Raw genomic sequence first — 18113 nt, forward strand, 5'->3', positions numbered from 1 at the left:
GTGGGGGCCCCCAGAAGGAATGTGGGGAGAAATGTGGATGGGTTTTTTTTTCCTGGCTGCTTATCGAGGCCCTGTCATACCAGGCAGGGGCGGGGCGGGGCGGGGCGGGGCGGGGAGCACTGGGAGGGAGCACTGGGAGGGCGGCAAAGCACTCCTGGGTGTCGGCCAAGGGGCGAGGCAGCGGGGGCGGGTGAGGTCTGTGTTGAGGAGGCCGGGGCTCTGGAAGGCGTAGGAATGAGGCGCAGGGCAGGGGGAGACGGCACGCAGAGCTCACGCCAGACATTCCAGCAAGCCAGCCCGGAGCGGCTCTGCGAAACCGGATCTCTCCCGCACGGCGGGGCGCTCCGCGGAGCAGGATCCCTCCGTCTCCGAGCCCGGGATGAGAGGCGTTTTGCGTTTTTAGGAGTTTGCAGGGTCCCCCGGCCCCAGGGATGAGTCACGGGCAAACGCGGACCCCAGCAGCAGAGCATGCAAACGCGGAGGGGGGGACGGGACGGGCAGCCCGGCTCCGCCAGCCAGTGCTCTGCCGAGCAGGCGTGGCTCCTGACAGCCCCTCCCCGGGGAAGGGGACTCGTGCGCTTCTCTGCTCCCACCCGCCGCTCAGAGCAGCGAGAACAAGCAGTAGCCGCCACGTCTGTCCACCGTGAAAACAAAAAGGAGGCAAGAGCCACGAGTCTCAGGTGGCCCAGTGGTCAGCGCCAAGTCCTAGCACGACCCACGCCGGCCCGCCCTGCGCCCCGCTCAGTCCCGTCCCGCCACTCACAGCTCGGACACCTCGGCCCGCTCCTCTGCCCTCTCCAGCTCGCCCTCCAAGATGACCAGCTTGCGAGCTACCTGCAGAGACAGAGAGGCCCTCCTGAGACCCGTCCCCACCGCCGCCGCCGCCGCTGCGGTGTCTAGCAGGATGTTGGTGGTGCGGACAGCCCCGGCCCCGCGTAGACTGCGCCCTCCTGCTGGGTTTCAACTCCAACAGTCCTGGGCCTGGAGGGAGTGCCCGCCCTCCTCCCTGGGCCCCAGGAGTGAGGCGGACTCGGAGGGGGCAGAGGAGCTGAGGCACGAAAGCGGGCAAAAGGGGGACCGATGGCCGGGCGCGGCGGCTCACGCCTGTCATCCTAGCACTCCCAGGTGGGAGGATCGCTCGAGCTCAGGAGTTGGAGACCAGCCTGAGCAAGAGCGAGACCCCCGTCTCTACTAAAAACAGAAAGAAATTAGCCAAACAACTAAAAATGGAAAAAAAATTAGCCGGGCACGGTGGCGCACGCCTGTAGTCCCAGCTACTCGGGAGGCTGAGGCAGGAGGATCGCTTGAGCCCAGGAGTCTGAGGCTGCTGTGAGCTGGGCTGACGCCACGGCACTCACTCTAGCCTGGGCAACAGAGCGACACTCTGTCTCAAAAAAAAAAAAAAAAAAAAAAGGGCCGAGTCTTTATGCTTCGAGGATCCGCAGCCAGAGACCACAATCCCAACTGTCCGCCGGACCGTGCCAAAACTCTCGGCCAAAGGACACACGGGGGAGGGGGCCGGCTGGTTTTCCCACCAAAGCGACAAGTGCCCCCAGGACGGTTGGCGAGACACCCTTGTCTCCCGGCCAAGCGGCTGTGTCTGCAGAAGCAGATGTGCTCGCAGAAGGACAGAAGGACGGGGACCTGATCCCGGGCTTCCCTTGGGCGGCCCCCTTCCCCGTCAGGGCAGATCCAGACCCACCCCCGCCCACTCCCGCCGCCCCAGCGCCACTCACCTCCTCGTACTTGCGGTCGGCCTCCTCCGCGATGTGCTTGGCCTCTTTGAGCTGCATCTCCTGGATCTCCATCTTCTCCTCGTCCTTCATGGCCCGGTTTTCTATCACCTTCATCCCCCTGCAGGGAGCGGCCTGGATGTCAGCACCGCGCTGGCGCCCGCCCGCCTCCCATCTAAGTCTCCGAATCCGCCGGACGGACGGCAAAGACCAGAACCCTGCAGCCCCGGCTGTCACCAAGCGCACAGCGATGTCGCCGTTTTTTTTTGTTTTTATTTTTCTTTTGAGAAAGAGTCTCCCTCTGTCACCCGGGCCAGAGTGCCGTGGCATCAGCCTCGCTCACAGCAACCTCAAACTCCTGGGCTCAGGCGATCCTCCTGCCTCAGTCTCCCAAGTAGCTGGGACTACAGGCATGCGCCACCATGCCCGGCTGATTTTTTTTATTTTCTATTTTTTTTTCTTTTTTTCCTAGTAGATAGAGACACTCTCACTCTTGGCTCAGGCTGGTCTCAAACTCCTGACCTCGAGCGATCCTCCTGCCTCGGCCTCCTAGAGTGCTGGGATGACCGGCGTGAGCCACCGAGCCCGCCCAAGTTCATCTCTACCAGTGGCCAGGCCCTGATCCCCGAGACTGCCCTATGGAGCAAGGCACGCTACCCCCATTTTGCAGATGGAGAAACTGAGTCACAGAGAGAGGGCAAGTCACTTGCTGGAGGTTACAGAGCTGGAACTCACGCCCCGCCCTGACACGCTCCTCTCAGAGACTCGAAATGCGGCGGACCCGTAAGCCGGCAGCTGCCGCGGCGAGAGTCCGGGTCTGCCGGGCTCGCTGTGGCTGGGGGCATGCCGGGGAGCAACGGGGCTTGGAGGGGACCTCACAGAGGGCGATATTCCAGAGAGGCGACATTTACGCCAGGCGCCCAAGGGCAGGAAGAGCGTCCACAAGTGAACAAGGAGGGGAAGGAAGGGCGTTTTGTGGGGAGAGGGAGCCACGCACCTGGGACAGGCTCCAAGCTCAGGGTGGCCGGGCCACGGGCCGGGGAGGAAGGACCCGCTGGGGCAGGCGTCCCCAAGCTACGGCCCTTGGGCCACACGCGGGCGTTTCTGCCTGTTTGCTTTTTTCCTTCAAAATAAGATATGTGGCCGGGTGCGGTGGCTCACGCCTGCAATCCCAGCACTCTGGGAGGCCGAGGCGGGCGGATTGCTCAAGGTCAGGAGTTCGAAACCAGCCTGAGCAAGAGCGAGACCCCGTCTCTACTATAAATAGAAAGAAATTAATTGGCCAACTAATATATATATAGAAAAAATTAGCAGGGCATGGTGGTGCATGCCTGTAGTCCCAGCTACTCGGGAGGCTGAGGCAGGAGGATCGCTTGAGCCCAGGAGTTGGAGGTTGCTGTGAGCGAGGCTGACGCCACGGCACTCACTCTAGCCTGGGCAACAGAGTGAGACTCTGTCTCAAAAAAAAAAAAAAAAAAATGACTATGAACAGATTCCTATGCGCACTGCACATATCTTATTTTGAAGTAAAAGAACACACGGGCAGAAACACCCGCCTGCGGCCCGTAGCGTGGGGACGCCTGGCTAGCCCGCCCAGCGCCACGTGGAGAACTGTTGCTGCTGACAGGCAGCAGGTCCGACCAGGGCGTCACCAGGGCCCTCTGGTCACCAGATGCAGACAGGCTACCGCCTCCCGGGCGCTCCCGGTTTGCGAAGGGGCGGAGGCCCCGAGGCGAGCGAGAGTCCCGCCAGGCTGGGGACACGGGCAGCGGGCACAGCGCCGGGCTCCTTCCCGCTCCCCACGGCCACCCCGGGCTGCCACCCCCGCCCTCCGTGCCCGCCTGCTCCCGCCACCTGGCCGCACGGGAGCCATCCCAACGCGGGCAGCGCCCCATCTGTGAGACGCCCCGTCGGTTTCCGTGTCCGGCCGACACGGTCACAGCAGCCCACGCGGAGCGGATCCCCGGAGCGGCTGCGCTGGAAAGCACGGCGGACTCACGGGCCGGGTGACAGCCCCGTGTCACGGCGGGGCACGCACGCCACGGCCCTGGCCCGGCCCGCGGCGCCACGCCGTACAGGAGCCCGAGACGCCAGGCAGAGGCAGCCTCGCCTGCCGATCACACCGTCCGCCCTCGGTCTCCCCACGGCCCCCCAGAACACCCCCGGCCCCCCCAGAACCCCGCCCCGAACCCCGCCTCCCCAACAACTCCACCCCCCCCAGAACAACCCCGGCCCCCCAGAACGCCCCCAGCCCCCCCCAGAACAACCCCGGCCCCCCAGAACAACCCCGGCCCCCCAGAACAACTCCACCCCCCCAGAACAACCCCGCCCCCCCAGAACAACCCCAGCCCCCCCAAGAACGTCCCCGGCCCCCTGCAGAACAAACCCGCCCCCCGAGGCCAGGGCAGTGCCTGGCGAGAACGCACTGTGGATGCCACGGGGGCGGGCACGGTCCCCGGCACGGGCATGGACGGCGCTGGCTTGCACATTGCACCTAAAACGCAGCTGTCCGCGCCCGAGAGGCTGACACCCAAAATCCCGCCCGACCGCACTGCTGAGCCCTCGCTTCACCCCGAAGCCCTCGCTTCACCCCGAGCCCTCCCTACACCCCGAGCCCTCGCTTCACCCCGAGCCCTCGCTTCACCCCGAGCCCTCGCTTCACACTGAGCCCTCGCTTCACCCCGAGCCCTCGCTACACCCCGAGCCCTCGCTACACCCCGAGCCCTCGCTACACCCCGAGCCCTCGCTTCACCCCGAGCCCTCGCTTCACCCCGGAGCCCTCGCAACACCCCGAGCCCTCGCTTCACCCCGGAGCCCTCGCTACACCCCGGAGCCCTCGCTACACCCCGGAGCCCTCGCTTCACCCCGGAGCCCTCGCTATACCCCGAGCCCTCGCTACACCCCGGAGCCCTCGCTTCACCCCGAGCCCTCGCTTCACCCCGGAGCCCTCGCTACACCCCGAGCCCTCGCTACACCCCGGAGCCCTCGCTACACCCCGAGCCCTCGCTTCACCCCGGAGCCCTCGCTACACCCCGGAGCCCTCGCTTCACCCCGAGCCCTCGCTACACCCCGGAGCCCTCGCTACACCCCGAGCCCTCGCTACACCCCGGAGCCCTCGCTACACCCCGAGCCCTCGCTTCACCCCGGAGCCCTCGCTTCACCCCGGAGCCCTCGCTACACCCCGAGCCCTCGCTACACCCCGGAGCCCTCGCTACACCCCGGAGCCCTCGCTTCACCCCGAGCCCTCGCTTCACCCCGGAGCCCTCGCTTCACCCCGAGCCCTCGCTACACCCCGGAGCCCTCGCTACACCCCGAGCCCTCGCTACACCCCGGAGCCCTCGCTACACCCCGAGCCCTCGCTTCACCCCGGAGCCCTCGCTACACCCCGAGCCCTCGCTACACCCCGGAGCCCTCGCTACACCCCGAGCCCTCGCTTCACCCCGGAGCCCTCGCTACACCCCGGAGCCCGGCGTCTTCCGCACGCCTGGGGCGAGCGCGCGGCTCTCGGAGGAAACAGGGCAGCGGCGCTCGCTCTGCCGGCTGACCGCCCGATAGTCGCACGCGCAGCCGCGCGTCCGCCGGGTCTCGGCCCTTTCCCCGCCCGCCGGTAGTTTCTACCCCGCGGCCACCGTGGCGACAGACGCCACCGCCCGCGGCGGGACGGGCCGCACAGCGCGCGTCTGCAGCCAGGCACGTGTCCACGCGGGCCTGCCCGCTCTCACGCCGGCCCCGGAGGTCCCTGGCACCGCCTGGTCAGAAGCGCCCTACCAGCCGGGCGCGGTGGCTCACGCCTGTCATCCCAGCACTCTGGGAGGCCGGGGCGGGAGGATCGCTGGAGGTCAGGAGTTCGAAACCAGACTGAGCAAGAGCGAGACCCCGTCTTAATATAAATAGAAAGAAATTAATTGGCCAACTAAAAATATATAGAAAAAATTAGCCGGGCGTGGTGGCGCATGTCTGTAGTCCCAGCTACTCGGGAGGTTGAGGCAGGAGGATCGCTTGAGCCCAGGAGTCTGAGGTTGCTGTGAGCGAGGCTGACGCCACGGCACTCACTCTAGCCTGGGCAACAGAGTGAGACTCTGTCTCAAAATAAATAAATAAATAAATCACAGAAGCGCCCTTACCTCTCGCTCTCGTCCGCAGCCTTTTCCGCCTCCTCCAGCTTCTGCAGGGCCGCGGCCAGCCGCTCCTGAGCCCTGTCCAGCTCCTCCTCCACCAGCTGGATGCGCCGATTGAGCGCGGCCACGTCACCTTCAGCCTGGCGAGGTCAGAGGCGCAGCCGGGTTAAGAGGTGCCAGGCCAGCCGCCCGTGGGGACCTGCCCCTCGCCCCTGATTCCCCGCCGCCGGGGCCCACCCAGGAATCCAGGCCTTCGGCGGGCGGTTCACACCCTCTCGTCTGGAGGGTGTGACATTTGGGTACCGTCTTCCCCTTCCCTGAAAATGCCAGGGACCCTCCGCCACTCGGCGACGACAGCCGAGCGCCCCGGCCACCCCGGCACAGGCGAGAGGCAAGCACACTGCGCGCTCCGCTCTGGCCCCGCGGCTCGCGACAGACCCAGTGCTGGGATAGCACGCGATGTGTGGGGGCTCTTCCCTAAAAAAGACACCCAGTGCCGCCGCATAGAGGGGTCTGGGGCTCCCTGTGGGATCCCTAAGAGAGTCCCCAGTGGCCCGGCCCGGCCCGGAGGATCTGCGCCCTCTCATCTGAATGGCAAGGTGAACGCAAGAATCCGGAAGCCTCGGCCAAACGCTGAGCGTGCAATTAGCAAGCGGCAGGAGGAGGCAGAGCACCGTCCTCAGCCGAGCCTGGCTGAGAGGCGATGGGACAAAAAGGCATGAGAAGGGAGGGGAAACTTGGTTACAGGCACGGAAGAGATATCCGAAGAGCGCTGCCGGCTTTTCTAGGTGTTTCCACCTACAGGGAAGGAAGAACAGAAAAACAGGAACTCCAGGGTCAAAAAGTGCCTGGTCAAAATCCCGGAGCCTGTGATCCTAAGCACTCTGGGAGGCCGAGGCAGGAGGATCACTTGAGGACAGGAGTTTGAGACCAGCCTGAGCAAGAGCAGCAAGAGCGAGACCCCCGTCTCTACAAGAAATAGAAGAATTAGCCGGGCATGATGGCGCATGCCTGCAGTCCCAGCTACTCGGGAGGCTGAGGCAGGAGGATCGCTTGAGCCCAGGAGTTGGAGGCTGCAGTGAGCTGTGAGGAGGCCACGGCACTCCAGCCTGGGCCACAGAGCAAGACTTTGTCTCAAAGAAAAAGGAAAGAAAAGAAAAAGAATCCGGGCTCTGCCAATTTATACCCATGCGGAGCTGGCTGCACTGCCCTGCGCCCCAAGCCTGGGGACTTGCTGCTGTGAGCCGCAACCCGAGGGCGTGGCACTGCCTGACCCGGCAAGAACCGCAGCTCTTCCTGCCCCGGCTTCACCTCACCTAATCCTCACACCTCTCACCCATTTTACAGATGGGGAAACCGAGGGGCCCTGCAAGGTGAAGCAGTTTTGCTCAGGGACTCTGAGTCCCAATCCAGGGCTTGTCCCCTTCTGAACCTGCTCCCCCCGACTCCCGCACCGAGTCCTGGGTGGAGGGGGCTTCAAGGCCAGGCAAGTTATCCAGGACGCCCACCTTTGGGGAGAAATAGTGAGATTTGGCCAAACGGGCTGCACCACAGGTTGGAGGTGTAGGTGAAGCTACACTAGCTGCTTCCTATCAGGAGAGATGAGGAATCTCTGAATTGGGAAAGGCTATAAAAATTAATGAGAGGCCGGGCGAGCGCGGTGGCTCACGCCTGCAATCCTAGCACTCTGGGAGGCCGAGGCGGGAGGATCGCTCAAGGTCAGGGGTTCACAACCAGCCTGAGCGAGAGCGAGACCCCGTCTCTACTAAAAATAGAAAGAAATTAACTGGCCAACTAAAAATATATAGAAAAAATTAGCCGGGCGTGGTGGCACATGCCTGCAGTCCCAGCTACTCCGGAGGCTGAGGCAGGAGGATCGCTTGAGCCCAGGAGTCTGAGGTTGCTGTGAGCGAGGCTGACGCCACGGCACTCACTCTAGCCTGGGCGACAACTTGAGACTGTCTCAAAAAAAAAAAAAAAAAAAAAGATTGCACCGAGGTGGCTTGATTCACGAGTCTTAGAAAAAAAAAAGAAAGAAAAGCGAGCAGCCGTTTATTGTGTAGGAAACCCCGAATCCTGGCAACCACGCTTTTGGCAGATTTTCAGCCGTCTGGAACGGAAAAGACACACGCGCGTAGGTGCACACCTACGAGAGATATATATGTATTTTTGAAAAACTGCTAGTCACTGCTAGTCGTTTGGGGCTCCACCCCTTCCTGCAATCAAAGCCTTCCACACTCTACAAAGCATTTCCCTTATAAGGGAAAAGCGGCTAGCTGGATGCTTGTGGCAGAGGAACAGGAAGATGTCTGCTAATCACACAAAAATCTAAACGAAACCAGCTGTCGGGAGGCAGGCCCAGAAGCCTGCCACACGCCGCCGCGGGCTCTTGGCTCATTCCACAAGAGGCCCAGAGACAGCCTCTTCTTTCTCTTGGTCTCCTGGTTTCAGTCCCGAGGCCCTGGAACCACGCCTGGCTTTCCCTCTGCTGCCCGGGAGAGCAGCATGCTTTCTGTAAAGTGAACTTTTCAAGAAGTCTTAAACTTTCCAAAAAAAGAGAAAACCGGCTTCCCTCCCCGCAGGAGGGTCCCGGGGCCTCCCCATGGCTGGGGGGGCGGAGGGCCATTCTGAAGCAGAGGTAATCAGCCTCCAGCGAGGTGGCCTGGGACCAGATCAGAGGGAGGAGGTAGAGTTCCCCTGGCGCCAGTGAGAAAGAGGCCAGGCCCGCTACTGTGCGAGCCTCCCCCCTGGGCCTCCTATGCCTCTTAACTGCAGGATCGAACCCTCCACCCGGGCCAGGGCTGAGGCTGCCTCTCAGCCTCGGGGGACAGGGGGCAGTGGCAGTCTGACCTCCTCCCAGCCTCGCTCGCACCCCGCATAACTCCATCTGACCCCGCACCTTCCACACTTCTGGGGTCCCCCCACTGCGCCCCAAGCTTCAACCCCACCTCCCCCGCAAACCCAACTTTCCTGCTCCTGACTCTCTCTGCTGGCCCAGCGGAACTTAACTTATTCCCCAAGACCCTGCCACAGCCTCCATTTTAAAGCCTCCCCTGTCCCCAGCTGCTTGGTGGCCCCCCTCTGTCACCTAACAAGAGCACAAAAGACTCCTGGAACGCGAACCAGCAAACCACGCTCAGTCAGCCTCCTGCGTCTGCCCGCCTCCCCCCACCCCCACCCTTCCCAGGACAGGGGGGAGGGGAGAAACACCACGAACTGAGCACCTACTATGTGCCAGACTCCTGGGACCCTCCCAGCTACTCCAGGGGCGAGCACGACTGTCGCCTTCCTTACGGATGGGGAAACACCCCCTCCCCCCAAGATGAAGTGCACGGCCATACAGATGGTAAGTGGCGAGAGACCGGATTAGAATCCAGATCTGCCCCCGGCCTCAGGCGCCGCCGCCATCTGTCCCCGGAGACAGTCCGGGGACGGCAAGGGGGTGGCCTGAGTCTATCTCAGGCGCACAGTAGGCGCTCAAATGATCGCGGGTCTAGGGCCCCGTGCTAAGGCCCCAGGGGCGTCTGGACGCAGACGGGGGTCCCCCCGGCCCGGCTGGGGAGGGAAAGGCGGGCGGCTGGGGCTGGACTTCCGCCGCCCCCCCTGCCTGGAGCAGACACGTCGCCGCCGCGCCCTTGGCCCCTGGGAACGGCTGGGAAAGTTCGGCGGAGCCCGGACGCGAGAAAGCGCGACGCCCCCGCCTGCCCCCCAACCGCACCGCCGACTCCGCGCGGGCCGGCCAGCCCAGACAATGGGGCTCCACGTCCCCGTCCCCTCTCCCGCCTCCAGGCCCGGTGGCAGGCGGGTCCCCCCAGCCCCGGCGCCAGTCCGCAGTCGGTGCACCCCCGCCCGCCTCCGCGCCCGGGAGCGCGCCGCCCCCCCCCCCGGCCCCATCCTCCCCGTTTCCCGCCCGGCCGGCCCCGCCCGCGTGCCAGGCCCCGGAGGGAGGACGGGGTGCGGGGTGCGGGTCCGCGATTCGGGCGCGGCCGGGCGGGAGCGCGCGCGGGCGGGCGCGGATGGGGCGGCGGCGGCTGGCGGGAGGGGAGCGCGGGAAGCCGGCGGCGCCCGGGGAGGGGAAGGGAGGAGGGCGCGGGGCCGGGCGCGGAGCCGGGGGTGCGGGCGCGGCCAGGGCCGGAGGTGCGGGCGCGGCCGGGGTGCGGGGCCGGGTGCGGGGCCGGGCGCGGGGCCGGGGGTGCGAGCGCGGCCGGGGTGCGGGGCCGGCCGCGGGGCCGGGGGTGCGGGCGCGGCCGGGGTGCGGGGCCGGGGTGCGGGCCGGGGCTGCGGGCCGGGGCTGCGGGCCGGGCCGGGCGCTCACTTTCTCGCGCCGCTCGCGCTCGCCGTCCAGCTCGCGCTGCAGGCCCTGCGCGCGGTCCTCCGCCTCGTCCGCCTGCTGCTGCAGGGCCTGGATCTTGCGCTTCACCGCCTCCAGCGAGTTGAGGCCGGCCATGGCGCGGGGGCGCACGCAGCGGGCGCTCGGCTCGGCTCGGCTCCGGCGAGAGCTGCGGCGGCCGCGCCCGGGCCCGAGCCTTTGCCTGCGCCGGGGCCGCCCCCGCCCCTCCCCGCCCCCGGCCCGGCCGCCGTCGGGGCGGTGAGGTCACCGGCCGGGCCGCCGACGTCAGCGCCGGGGGGGAGGGCCTGACGTCGGCACCGCTGGCCGCGGCCGCTGGAGAGGGCCCCTCTTCGGGACTTATTTGGAGAAAGCGCCGGGAGGCACCGCCTTCGCCGCCGCCTCCTCCTCCTCCTCCTCCTCCTCCTCCTCCTCCTCCTCCTTTCTCCTCCTCCTCCTCCTCCTCCTCCTCCTCTTCCTCCTTTCTCCTCCTCCTCCTCCTCCTCCTCTTCCTCCTTTCTCCTCCTCCGGCGCTGCCCGCCCGCCCGAGCCCGGGGTCCCGCCCGGCCCTGCCGCGGGCGCCCGGCGCTGCGCACGTACGTCGGACGCCTTCTTCTCCGTCAGCTCCAGCTTCTCCCGCGCGTCCTTCAGGTCCTCGGAGTATTTCTCCAGCTCGTCCTCCGTCCCCGTCAGCTTCTTCTGGAGGTGCGTCAGCTCCTCCTCCACCTGGGGGCACACGAGGGGCGCATCAGCCCGGGGCCGCGGCCCCGAGGTGCGGGGGTGCCCCCCAGAGTCTCAAGAGTCCTCTGTGTGTGTGTGTGTGTGTGTCTCTCTCTCTGGACTCAGTTTCCCCATCTGTAAAATAGGTCGACAATAATAATAGGCACCATTCAATCAATGCCACAGGCCAGCACGGCTCTCCCATCTTCCTCCCGTGGCCTGGGGACCCGCTGTTCTTATCCCTTGTTGGAGTCCCCAGTGCGCTTGGGGACTCGCTTGCAGTTTTGGGAGACTGGAAGTGCCTACACGTCTGCCCCAAACGCGTTCCACTTTGCACTCCAGTTCCGGGGCTGCAGGCTCCCCGCCATCCTGGGTTAAGCCGAAGGAAGGGAGTCTCATTCTCTGGGCCGGGATCCCCACCTCCCATCCTCAGCCCGTCTCCCTCTAGTCCTGCCCACCTCCCAGCAAGCAGAGAAACTTTCTAAGGAGAATGTCTGCCCTTTTCCCCACCTGCCTAGAACCTGCTATGGCTCCCCGTTGCCCAGGGCAGTGGTGCTCAGACCGTCTCACCAAAATACCCTGGAGCGTTGAAGGGCTCGGACCTAGCCCCTAGCTTCTGGGTTTTTTGGGGGGGCTTGGCTAGAAGAGACCCATCCCTCAAGGATCACTTTGCTTTGGAGGCTCAGGTCAAATCTTTTCAACGCTTGCCTGTTGGGTGTGTCCATCTCAATAAAAATGTCCCCTGCCTTCCCCCAATTTTCAGTCTTGTCTGTTTCTCCTTCAGGTCTGCCCCCACCCTCCTGCCACCCGCCCGTCTGAGAATGTATCGTGGGATCGATACAAACCACAGCCCCCCTCTCTGGGCTGGGGCGGTGTCATCCAGCCCGTGCCTTGCTCTGACTCCTGTCTCAGCCTGTCGACCCCGGCTCCTGTCCCTCATCCCGGGCGGCGGCCAGGCGACCCCACTGGGCCCACCTTCGTTCTCCCGCCTCCCCACAGCAGGAGGCCCAGAGAGGTGGAGTGACCTTCTCCAGGCCACACTCAGCGCAGGACTCGAACCCGCCTCTCCTGAGCACGGGCCCGTCAAGGCCTGAACGCTCTGTCCCCACCCCCAGATTCCTATCCCGGAGCCCTCGTCCCCCGAGTGATGGGGACTGGAGGTGGTTGGGTTTAGGTGAGGTCGCGAGGGTGGCCCTCCACGGTGGGGTTGGCGCCCTGGCGAGAGGAGGAAGGGACCAGAGCCTGTTCCTCCCGCTGCAGGTAAGGGCGCGGCAAGGTGGCGGCCGGCCACAAGCCACCCAGAGAGCCTTTGGTGCCAGGCACCGGCTGTGCCTGCACCTCGATCTGGGACGTGCGGTCTGCAGGACCGGGAGGGACAAATGCGTGCTGCTGAGGCCCGCCGCCACCGCCAGCCCTCCGTGTTCTGTTACAAATGCCCGAGGTGGCCGGGACCACGGTGCCCTTGGCCCTGCCCCTCACGGCGGCCGGCTCTCCTTCCTCTGTGACTCGCTTCTCTCCTCTTCCTCCCCGAAGGAGGGGGTATGCCATAAAAGCTGCGCCCCGCGGCTTCTAGACCGAGCTCTGGATCCGCCCTGGGTCGGCGCTCACCCTTGGACGCTGTGCAGAACGCGCCCCCCCCCAGTGCAAACTCCTAATAGGGCCCCGGCCAGGGCAGCATCCCCCACCCACGGTGAGCGCCCACCGCTGGGCAGGGCTGGGGGAGCAGTTGGGGGAGGCCGCCTGCGGGCAGAGGCTGGGGTTCCAGCCGGCCGAAGCCACTGAGGTGCCTGCGGGGGTCTCTAGCTGAGGGGCTGCAGACAGCAGCGGGGGCGGCTCTGTCTCAAGTTCCCCGGGACACCCCAACGCTGCCCATGAACCGCGGGGGGAAGGTGAATTGGCCCAGCCCGGGGCAGGTGGCGGCTCCAGCCGAAGCCACGGTCCAACAGGGCCTGAACTTGACCTCTGGGAGGTTTAGGGTGGTAGGGGGGGGAGCCTGGAAGCCCGGCTCCAAATCCCAGCCGCGTGACCCCTGTTTCCTACGCTGGCCTCGGTTTACCCATCTGCGGGATGGAAGCCCTGAGGCGGTGGTCTCTGAGCACACGGGCAGCTGCTTCCGAACTTCTGCCTGGACCGAGAAAAACGAGCCAGTTTCCTTAAAGACGTTTCCCAGGTCAGCCCTGACCCGGCATGCACCTGCCTTCCTCCCGGGTCCGTGGGCCACGGCACTCGCTGGGCGCCGGCTGCGTGCCCGGCCAGGCCTCTCCTCACACGCAAGAAGGCCCAGCGCGAATCCGACAGCTCTGCACTCAGCAGGGTTTAGAGGTAGTTTGGAGGCCGGGCGCGGAGGCTCACGCCTGTCATCCCAGCACTCTGGGAGGCCGAGGCGGGCGGATTGCTCGAGGTCAGCAGTTGGAGACCAGCCTGAGCAAGAGCGAGACCCCGTCTCTACTATAAATAGAAAGAAATTGATTGGCCAACAAATATGTAGAGAAAAAATGAGCTGGGCATGGTGGCGCATGCCTGTAGTCCCAGCTACTCGGGAGGCTGAGGCAGGAGGATCGCTTGAGCCCAGGAGTCTGAGGTTGCTGTGAGCTAGGCTGACGCCACGGTACTCACTCTAGCCTGGGCAACAAAGGGAGACTCTGTCTCAAAAAAAAAAAAAGGTAGTTTGGGGTCTGGACGACTTTTCTGGCCGCGTTTGGACAGGCGAGAGGGCTGCCGGCATTTAGAGTGGGCCGGGCGTGACCCCGCGCTGCAGAAGGGCGAACCGAGGCCCGGGTTAAGGGGCAGGGACTGGCCCAGGGCCACGCAGGTTGGGGCTTGGATCCAAGCTGGCTTGCTCGGCCAGTGGGCCGCGCCGTGCCCACCCCCAACCGCCCTGCTCCCCACCTTCCGCTGGGAGGACTCCGGTCCTCCACCCCCTCGGTGGCCGGCCCTGCCTCCCTGGGGGGAGTGCTCCCCACCCCTCCGGCTCCCCCAGCCTCTGTCCCAGCCCTGCCCCCTGAGCTGGGGACTTCCACACCTCACTCTGCCCCCCCTCCCAGCCTGGGAGTCGTGGGGGCCAGGCCCCCGCGTGGGAGCCCTGTGGGCGGGGTAGTGACACAGTTCCACGCTCAAGGCAGGTGCGGGCGTGTGCAGCCTTGCCCTCCTGTGGGCCTCAGTTTCCCCGCTGGTGAGATGGCTAGGAGGATCATGGGCTGCACACATCTTCGTCCCCACGCGCTGGGGGGAGCCCAGGGCAGGGCCGCAGCGGCGGGATGTGGGGTCAAAGGCCAGGCGAGGAGGATGTCGCTGCCCGGGGAGGGGAGCGGGCAGGAAGCGGCGGGGCTGGCCCGGCGTTGCCCTCTTCCCACCCTGGAAGGGCAGAGCCGGGAACTGGGGCCGTTTCCCGAGCGTCCCCAAGGCTCAGGCTGGACCCGAGACTTGCTGTCTCTGGCCTCCTGCAGCTAACGGCACTCTGGGTAAGTTGAGTCCCTCGCCACCTCCCGCCCCTGTTGCCAGGCAGGGCTGGGCCTCCACCCGGTGCGGCTCTGGGATTTTGGGTTCCACGCTTGGCCATCGGAAGGCACCGTTCGCCCCCATTTCACAGACGAGAACACTGAGGGCTCAGAGAAGCGCAGGAAGGTGCCCTTTTCTGAGTCACAAAGCTAGAGGAAGCCCCAGCCCTGATTTGAACCTGAGTCCACCGAAGTGGGTGGCTTTGTGGGGGAAAAAAAAAATTGTAGGCCGGGCGCGGTGGCTCACGCCTGTCATCCCAGCACTCTGGGAGGCCGAGGCGGGCGGATGGCTCGAGGTCAGGAGTTCGAAACCAGCCTGAGCAAGAGCGAGACCCCGTCTCTACTATAAATAGGAAGAAATTAATTGGCCAACTAAAAATATATAGAGAAAAAATGAGCCGGGCGTGGTGGCGCGTGCCTGTAGTCCCAGCTACTCGGGAGGCTGAGGCAGGAGGATCGCTTGAGCCCAGGAGTTGGAGGTTGCTGTGAGCCAGGCTGACGCCACGGCACTCACTCTAGCCTGAGTAACAAAGTGAGACTCTATCTAAAAAAAAAAAAAAAAAAATTGTAAAAAGCGCAATGAAAAGCCAACTGGAGGCTGGACGATCTGTCCCCACCTCTTTGGCCATACGGCTGGCTGAAGGCTTTGAGGATCCTTCCCTTTTGAACTTGTGGCTGCCTTTGGGGGATTAAGCTGTATCAGTCACTCACATCTTAGTGAGAATTAGAGACTTAACTTCTCCCTGAATCTCTGGCTAAGCCCCTCCAGTGACCGAGGGGAGCGAGGGCTGAGCGAGGACCGGAAGCCAACAGTCCAGGGGCCAGCACAGGACGGGACTTCTGTGTGTGCCAGGGAGGGGCACAGGGAAGGGGGAGGGAGTATGTGGCAGGGGTGGGGCTTGGCCGGTGCAGATGTGTCACTGACTCAGGGCAGTCCCAGGACACTGGGGGATGGGGCGGCCCAGAGGGGAAGCCGGGCGGGGCAGGAAGCGCCCCCGCGCTGGCTTGCCGAGTGCTTGCTCTGCGCCGGGCGCCCTGCCAAGGGCTCCACCTGCACAGTCACTCTGAGGTGCCACCAGGACTTCCCTGTCTCGCACCTGTGGCCGCCGAGGCCCAGAGAGGGGAGGGCCCAGAGCCGCCGCCTTGACCTGCCGGCCAGGGGCCGTCCTGGCGCCGGGACCGGGCAGGGCCGGGCGCCCGGTGTCACCCGGCCTGGGTGTCTCCCTGGGCTTATCTGGGACCCGGGCGCCCCCGAGGGCTTGGCGGTGGACCCTGGGCTGTGGCGGGCCTCGTGGGGACTCCCTTCCTTGCTGCCGCCCGCCGCCCCGGCCACCAGACCTGGGCGGCTGGTGTCTGCTCTGGCCCCTCGGAGACCCCCGGCTCCCCGCTTGGCGGGGCCTCCTGGGACTCTGGTCCCCAAAGCCCTGGCTCTGTGTGGGCTCCCGGGCTGCGGGGGTGGGGGGTGGGAACTGGCCTCCCTGCCCCCAGGCGTGCAGCAGGGGCGGCAGGGGCACCCCCAGACTCACGGGGACACCCTGCGCTTCTCGGCCTCACTGCCCACTCGCCTTCCACCCCGGTCCCCGGGCCCGGCTCGGTCAACCCTCAGCGGGTCGCAGCCCCCGGTCCCCACCACCCACCCGGGCACGGGGCCACCCTGCTTGGGCAGCCGCCGAGTGGACCCCCAGCCCCCTGTCACAGCTGCGTGCTGCTGGGTACACGGGCACGGGTCACCCACACTCACGCACGGCTCTGCACCGCGGCTCACTGCCCGGAGTGCACGCGAGCACACACGCCAGCGGACACGCACACCTCCCAGCAGAAACACAGTCACTGGCGGGGCGCGGCGGCCCACGCCTGTCATCCTAGCACTCTGGGAGGCCGAGGCGGGAGGATCGCTCGAGGTCAGGAGTTCGAGACCAGCCTGAGCAAGAGCGAGACCCCGTCTCTACTATAAATAGAAAGAAATTAATTGGCCAACTAATATATATAGAAAAAATGAGCCGGGCATGGTGGCGCATGCCTGTAGTCCCAGCTACTCGGGAGGCTGAGGCAGGAGGATCGCCTGAGCTCAGGAGTTTGAGGTTGCTGTGAGCTGGGCTGACACCACGGCACTCCAGCCCGGGTGACAGAGTGAGACTCTGTCTCAAAAGAAAAGAAATAAAGAAATACAGTCCTGAACACAGTCCCCAACCTCCCCCCAACAAAAACACACATGTCCAAACACGCGTGACTTACATGCCAACAAAACCCCCCAGCCCCCAACACACACGCGTGTGCTGCCGCAAACGCACAGCCACCTGGACACGTGCACTCGGTCACCGTCAGGCCACCTCTGCATAAGCGCGCACGGCCACTCTACCCTCCACGGACTCTCGCTGACACACCGTCTACACCAGCAGAGTCCGGGACACGCTGACACACCGTCTACACCAGCAGAGTCCGGGACACGCTGACACACCCTGTCTACACCAGCAGAGTCCAGGACACGCTGACACACCGTCTACACCAGCAGAGTCCGGGACAGGCTGACACACCCTGTCTACACCCGCAGAGTCCGGGACACGCTGACACACCGTCTACACCTGCAGAGTCCGGGACACGCTGACACACCGTCTACACCTACAGAGTCCCGGACACACCCACGCTCCGTCACAGCTGCTTCCCGGCACCCAGGGCGGCAGCCCCAGGCTCACGCGTCCCCTCGCACACGCCCGTCCTCACGGCGACCCCAGCCCCCCGCCGGGACACTCGCACGCACAACCCAGACAGACGCGCGCCACACGGGAGCGCACGCACACGCAGACACGCCTACGTTCCCGGGTTCCCGGGAGGGAGGACCGCCTCGCTCGCTCTCCCCCCGTCCCTCCCCGGCAGGCTTCCCGGGCAGGGGACGGGCACAGAGAGGGCGCGGGCGGGGGCGGCCCAGCGCGGGGGGCGCACCTGCTTGCATCTGTCCTCGGCGGCCTTCTTGTCGGCCTCGGCCTGCTCGGCGCGGTCGATGGCGTTCTCCTTGTCCAGCTTCAGCATCTGCATCTTCTTCTTGATGGCCTCCATGGCGGGGCGGCGGGGCGGCCGTGTCCGGGCTGTGGCGGCGGCGGCCTCCGGAGTGAGCCTCCCGGGCGGGGCAGGCCCTTATAGCTGCCGGTGCGCCCAGCCCGGCGGGCGCGACTTGGAGGAGGCCCAAGCCTGGAGGAGGCCCAAGCCTGGAGGCCGGGCCAGCCGCCACTCGCCCCCAGCACCGGGCCGGCTCGCGGCGTGCGGGCGGCCGCGCCTTATTTGGGCCTCGGGTTGCCTTCCAGGGAGGAGGGAAGCAAGAGGGCCGGGGCTGTTTCCATTTTTAACCTGGTGACACGGGTCCCGCGTGGGCGTGCGGGCACGGCGGGCACGGAGGGACCCCTGGCGGCAGGGCCCCGGGGGCGGGGCGCTCCGGGTGGCCTCGGTTTCCCCACCTGTCGCTGGGAGGGGTGAAGGGCGCACGTGAGGGTGGGCGCGGAGCACTGGGGAGGCTCCTGTGCTCCTTCCCCCTCGCCCTGGGGGTCAGGCCTCTCTCTGCCCCACCTCCTGCCACGGCTCCAGGAAGCCTTCCTGGATTACCACCGCCTCTCCCTGGGGTCTCATTCTCTTCATCCTCTGCCTCTGCCTCTCCCTTTCGGTGACCGTCTCCGTGTGCCTCTGTCTCCATGTCCTTTTCTGTCTCTCTGTCTCTGTCTCTCTGTCT

At 65.6% G+C, this 18113-nt stretch overlaps 1 protein-coding gene across 2 annotated transcripts in view; it reads right to left on the reverse strand.

Moving 5' to 3' along the window:
* TPM4 (tropomyosin 4) overlaps window positions 1–17464 on the reverse strand; it is a 28252-nt gene extending 10788 nt beyond the window's left edge. Inside the window, exons 1-5 of one of the 2 annotated variants that reach the window (XM_012758417.3) lie at window positions 17336–17464; window positions 10779–10904; window positions 5858–5991; window positions 1737–1854; window positions 764–834 (exon numbers count right to left, since the gene is read on the reverse strand). In XM_012758417.3, coding sequence (XP_012613871.1) covers window positions 764–834; window positions 1737–1854; window positions 5858–5991; window positions 10779–10904; window positions 17336–17449 — 563 coding nt within the window. In that variant the 5' untranslated portion in view covers window positions 17450–17464. Of the gene's footprint in view, window positions 1–763; window positions 835–1736; window positions 1855–5857; window positions 5992–10166; window positions 10424–10778; window positions 10905–17335 lie in introns of those variants that run through there. The other variant, XM_020284465.2, reaches the window with a different exon arrangement.
* Window positions 17465–18113: the final 649 nt, after the last annotated feature.

Source organism: Microcebus murinus, chromosome 4 (assembly GCF_040939455.1).
Source record: "Microcebus murinus isolate Inina chromosome 4, M.murinus_Inina_mat1.0, whole genome shotgun sequence".
Classification (NCBI taxonomy): domain Eukaryota; kingdom Metazoa; phylum Chordata; class Mammalia; order Primates; family Cheirogaleidae; genus Microcebus; species Microcebus murinus.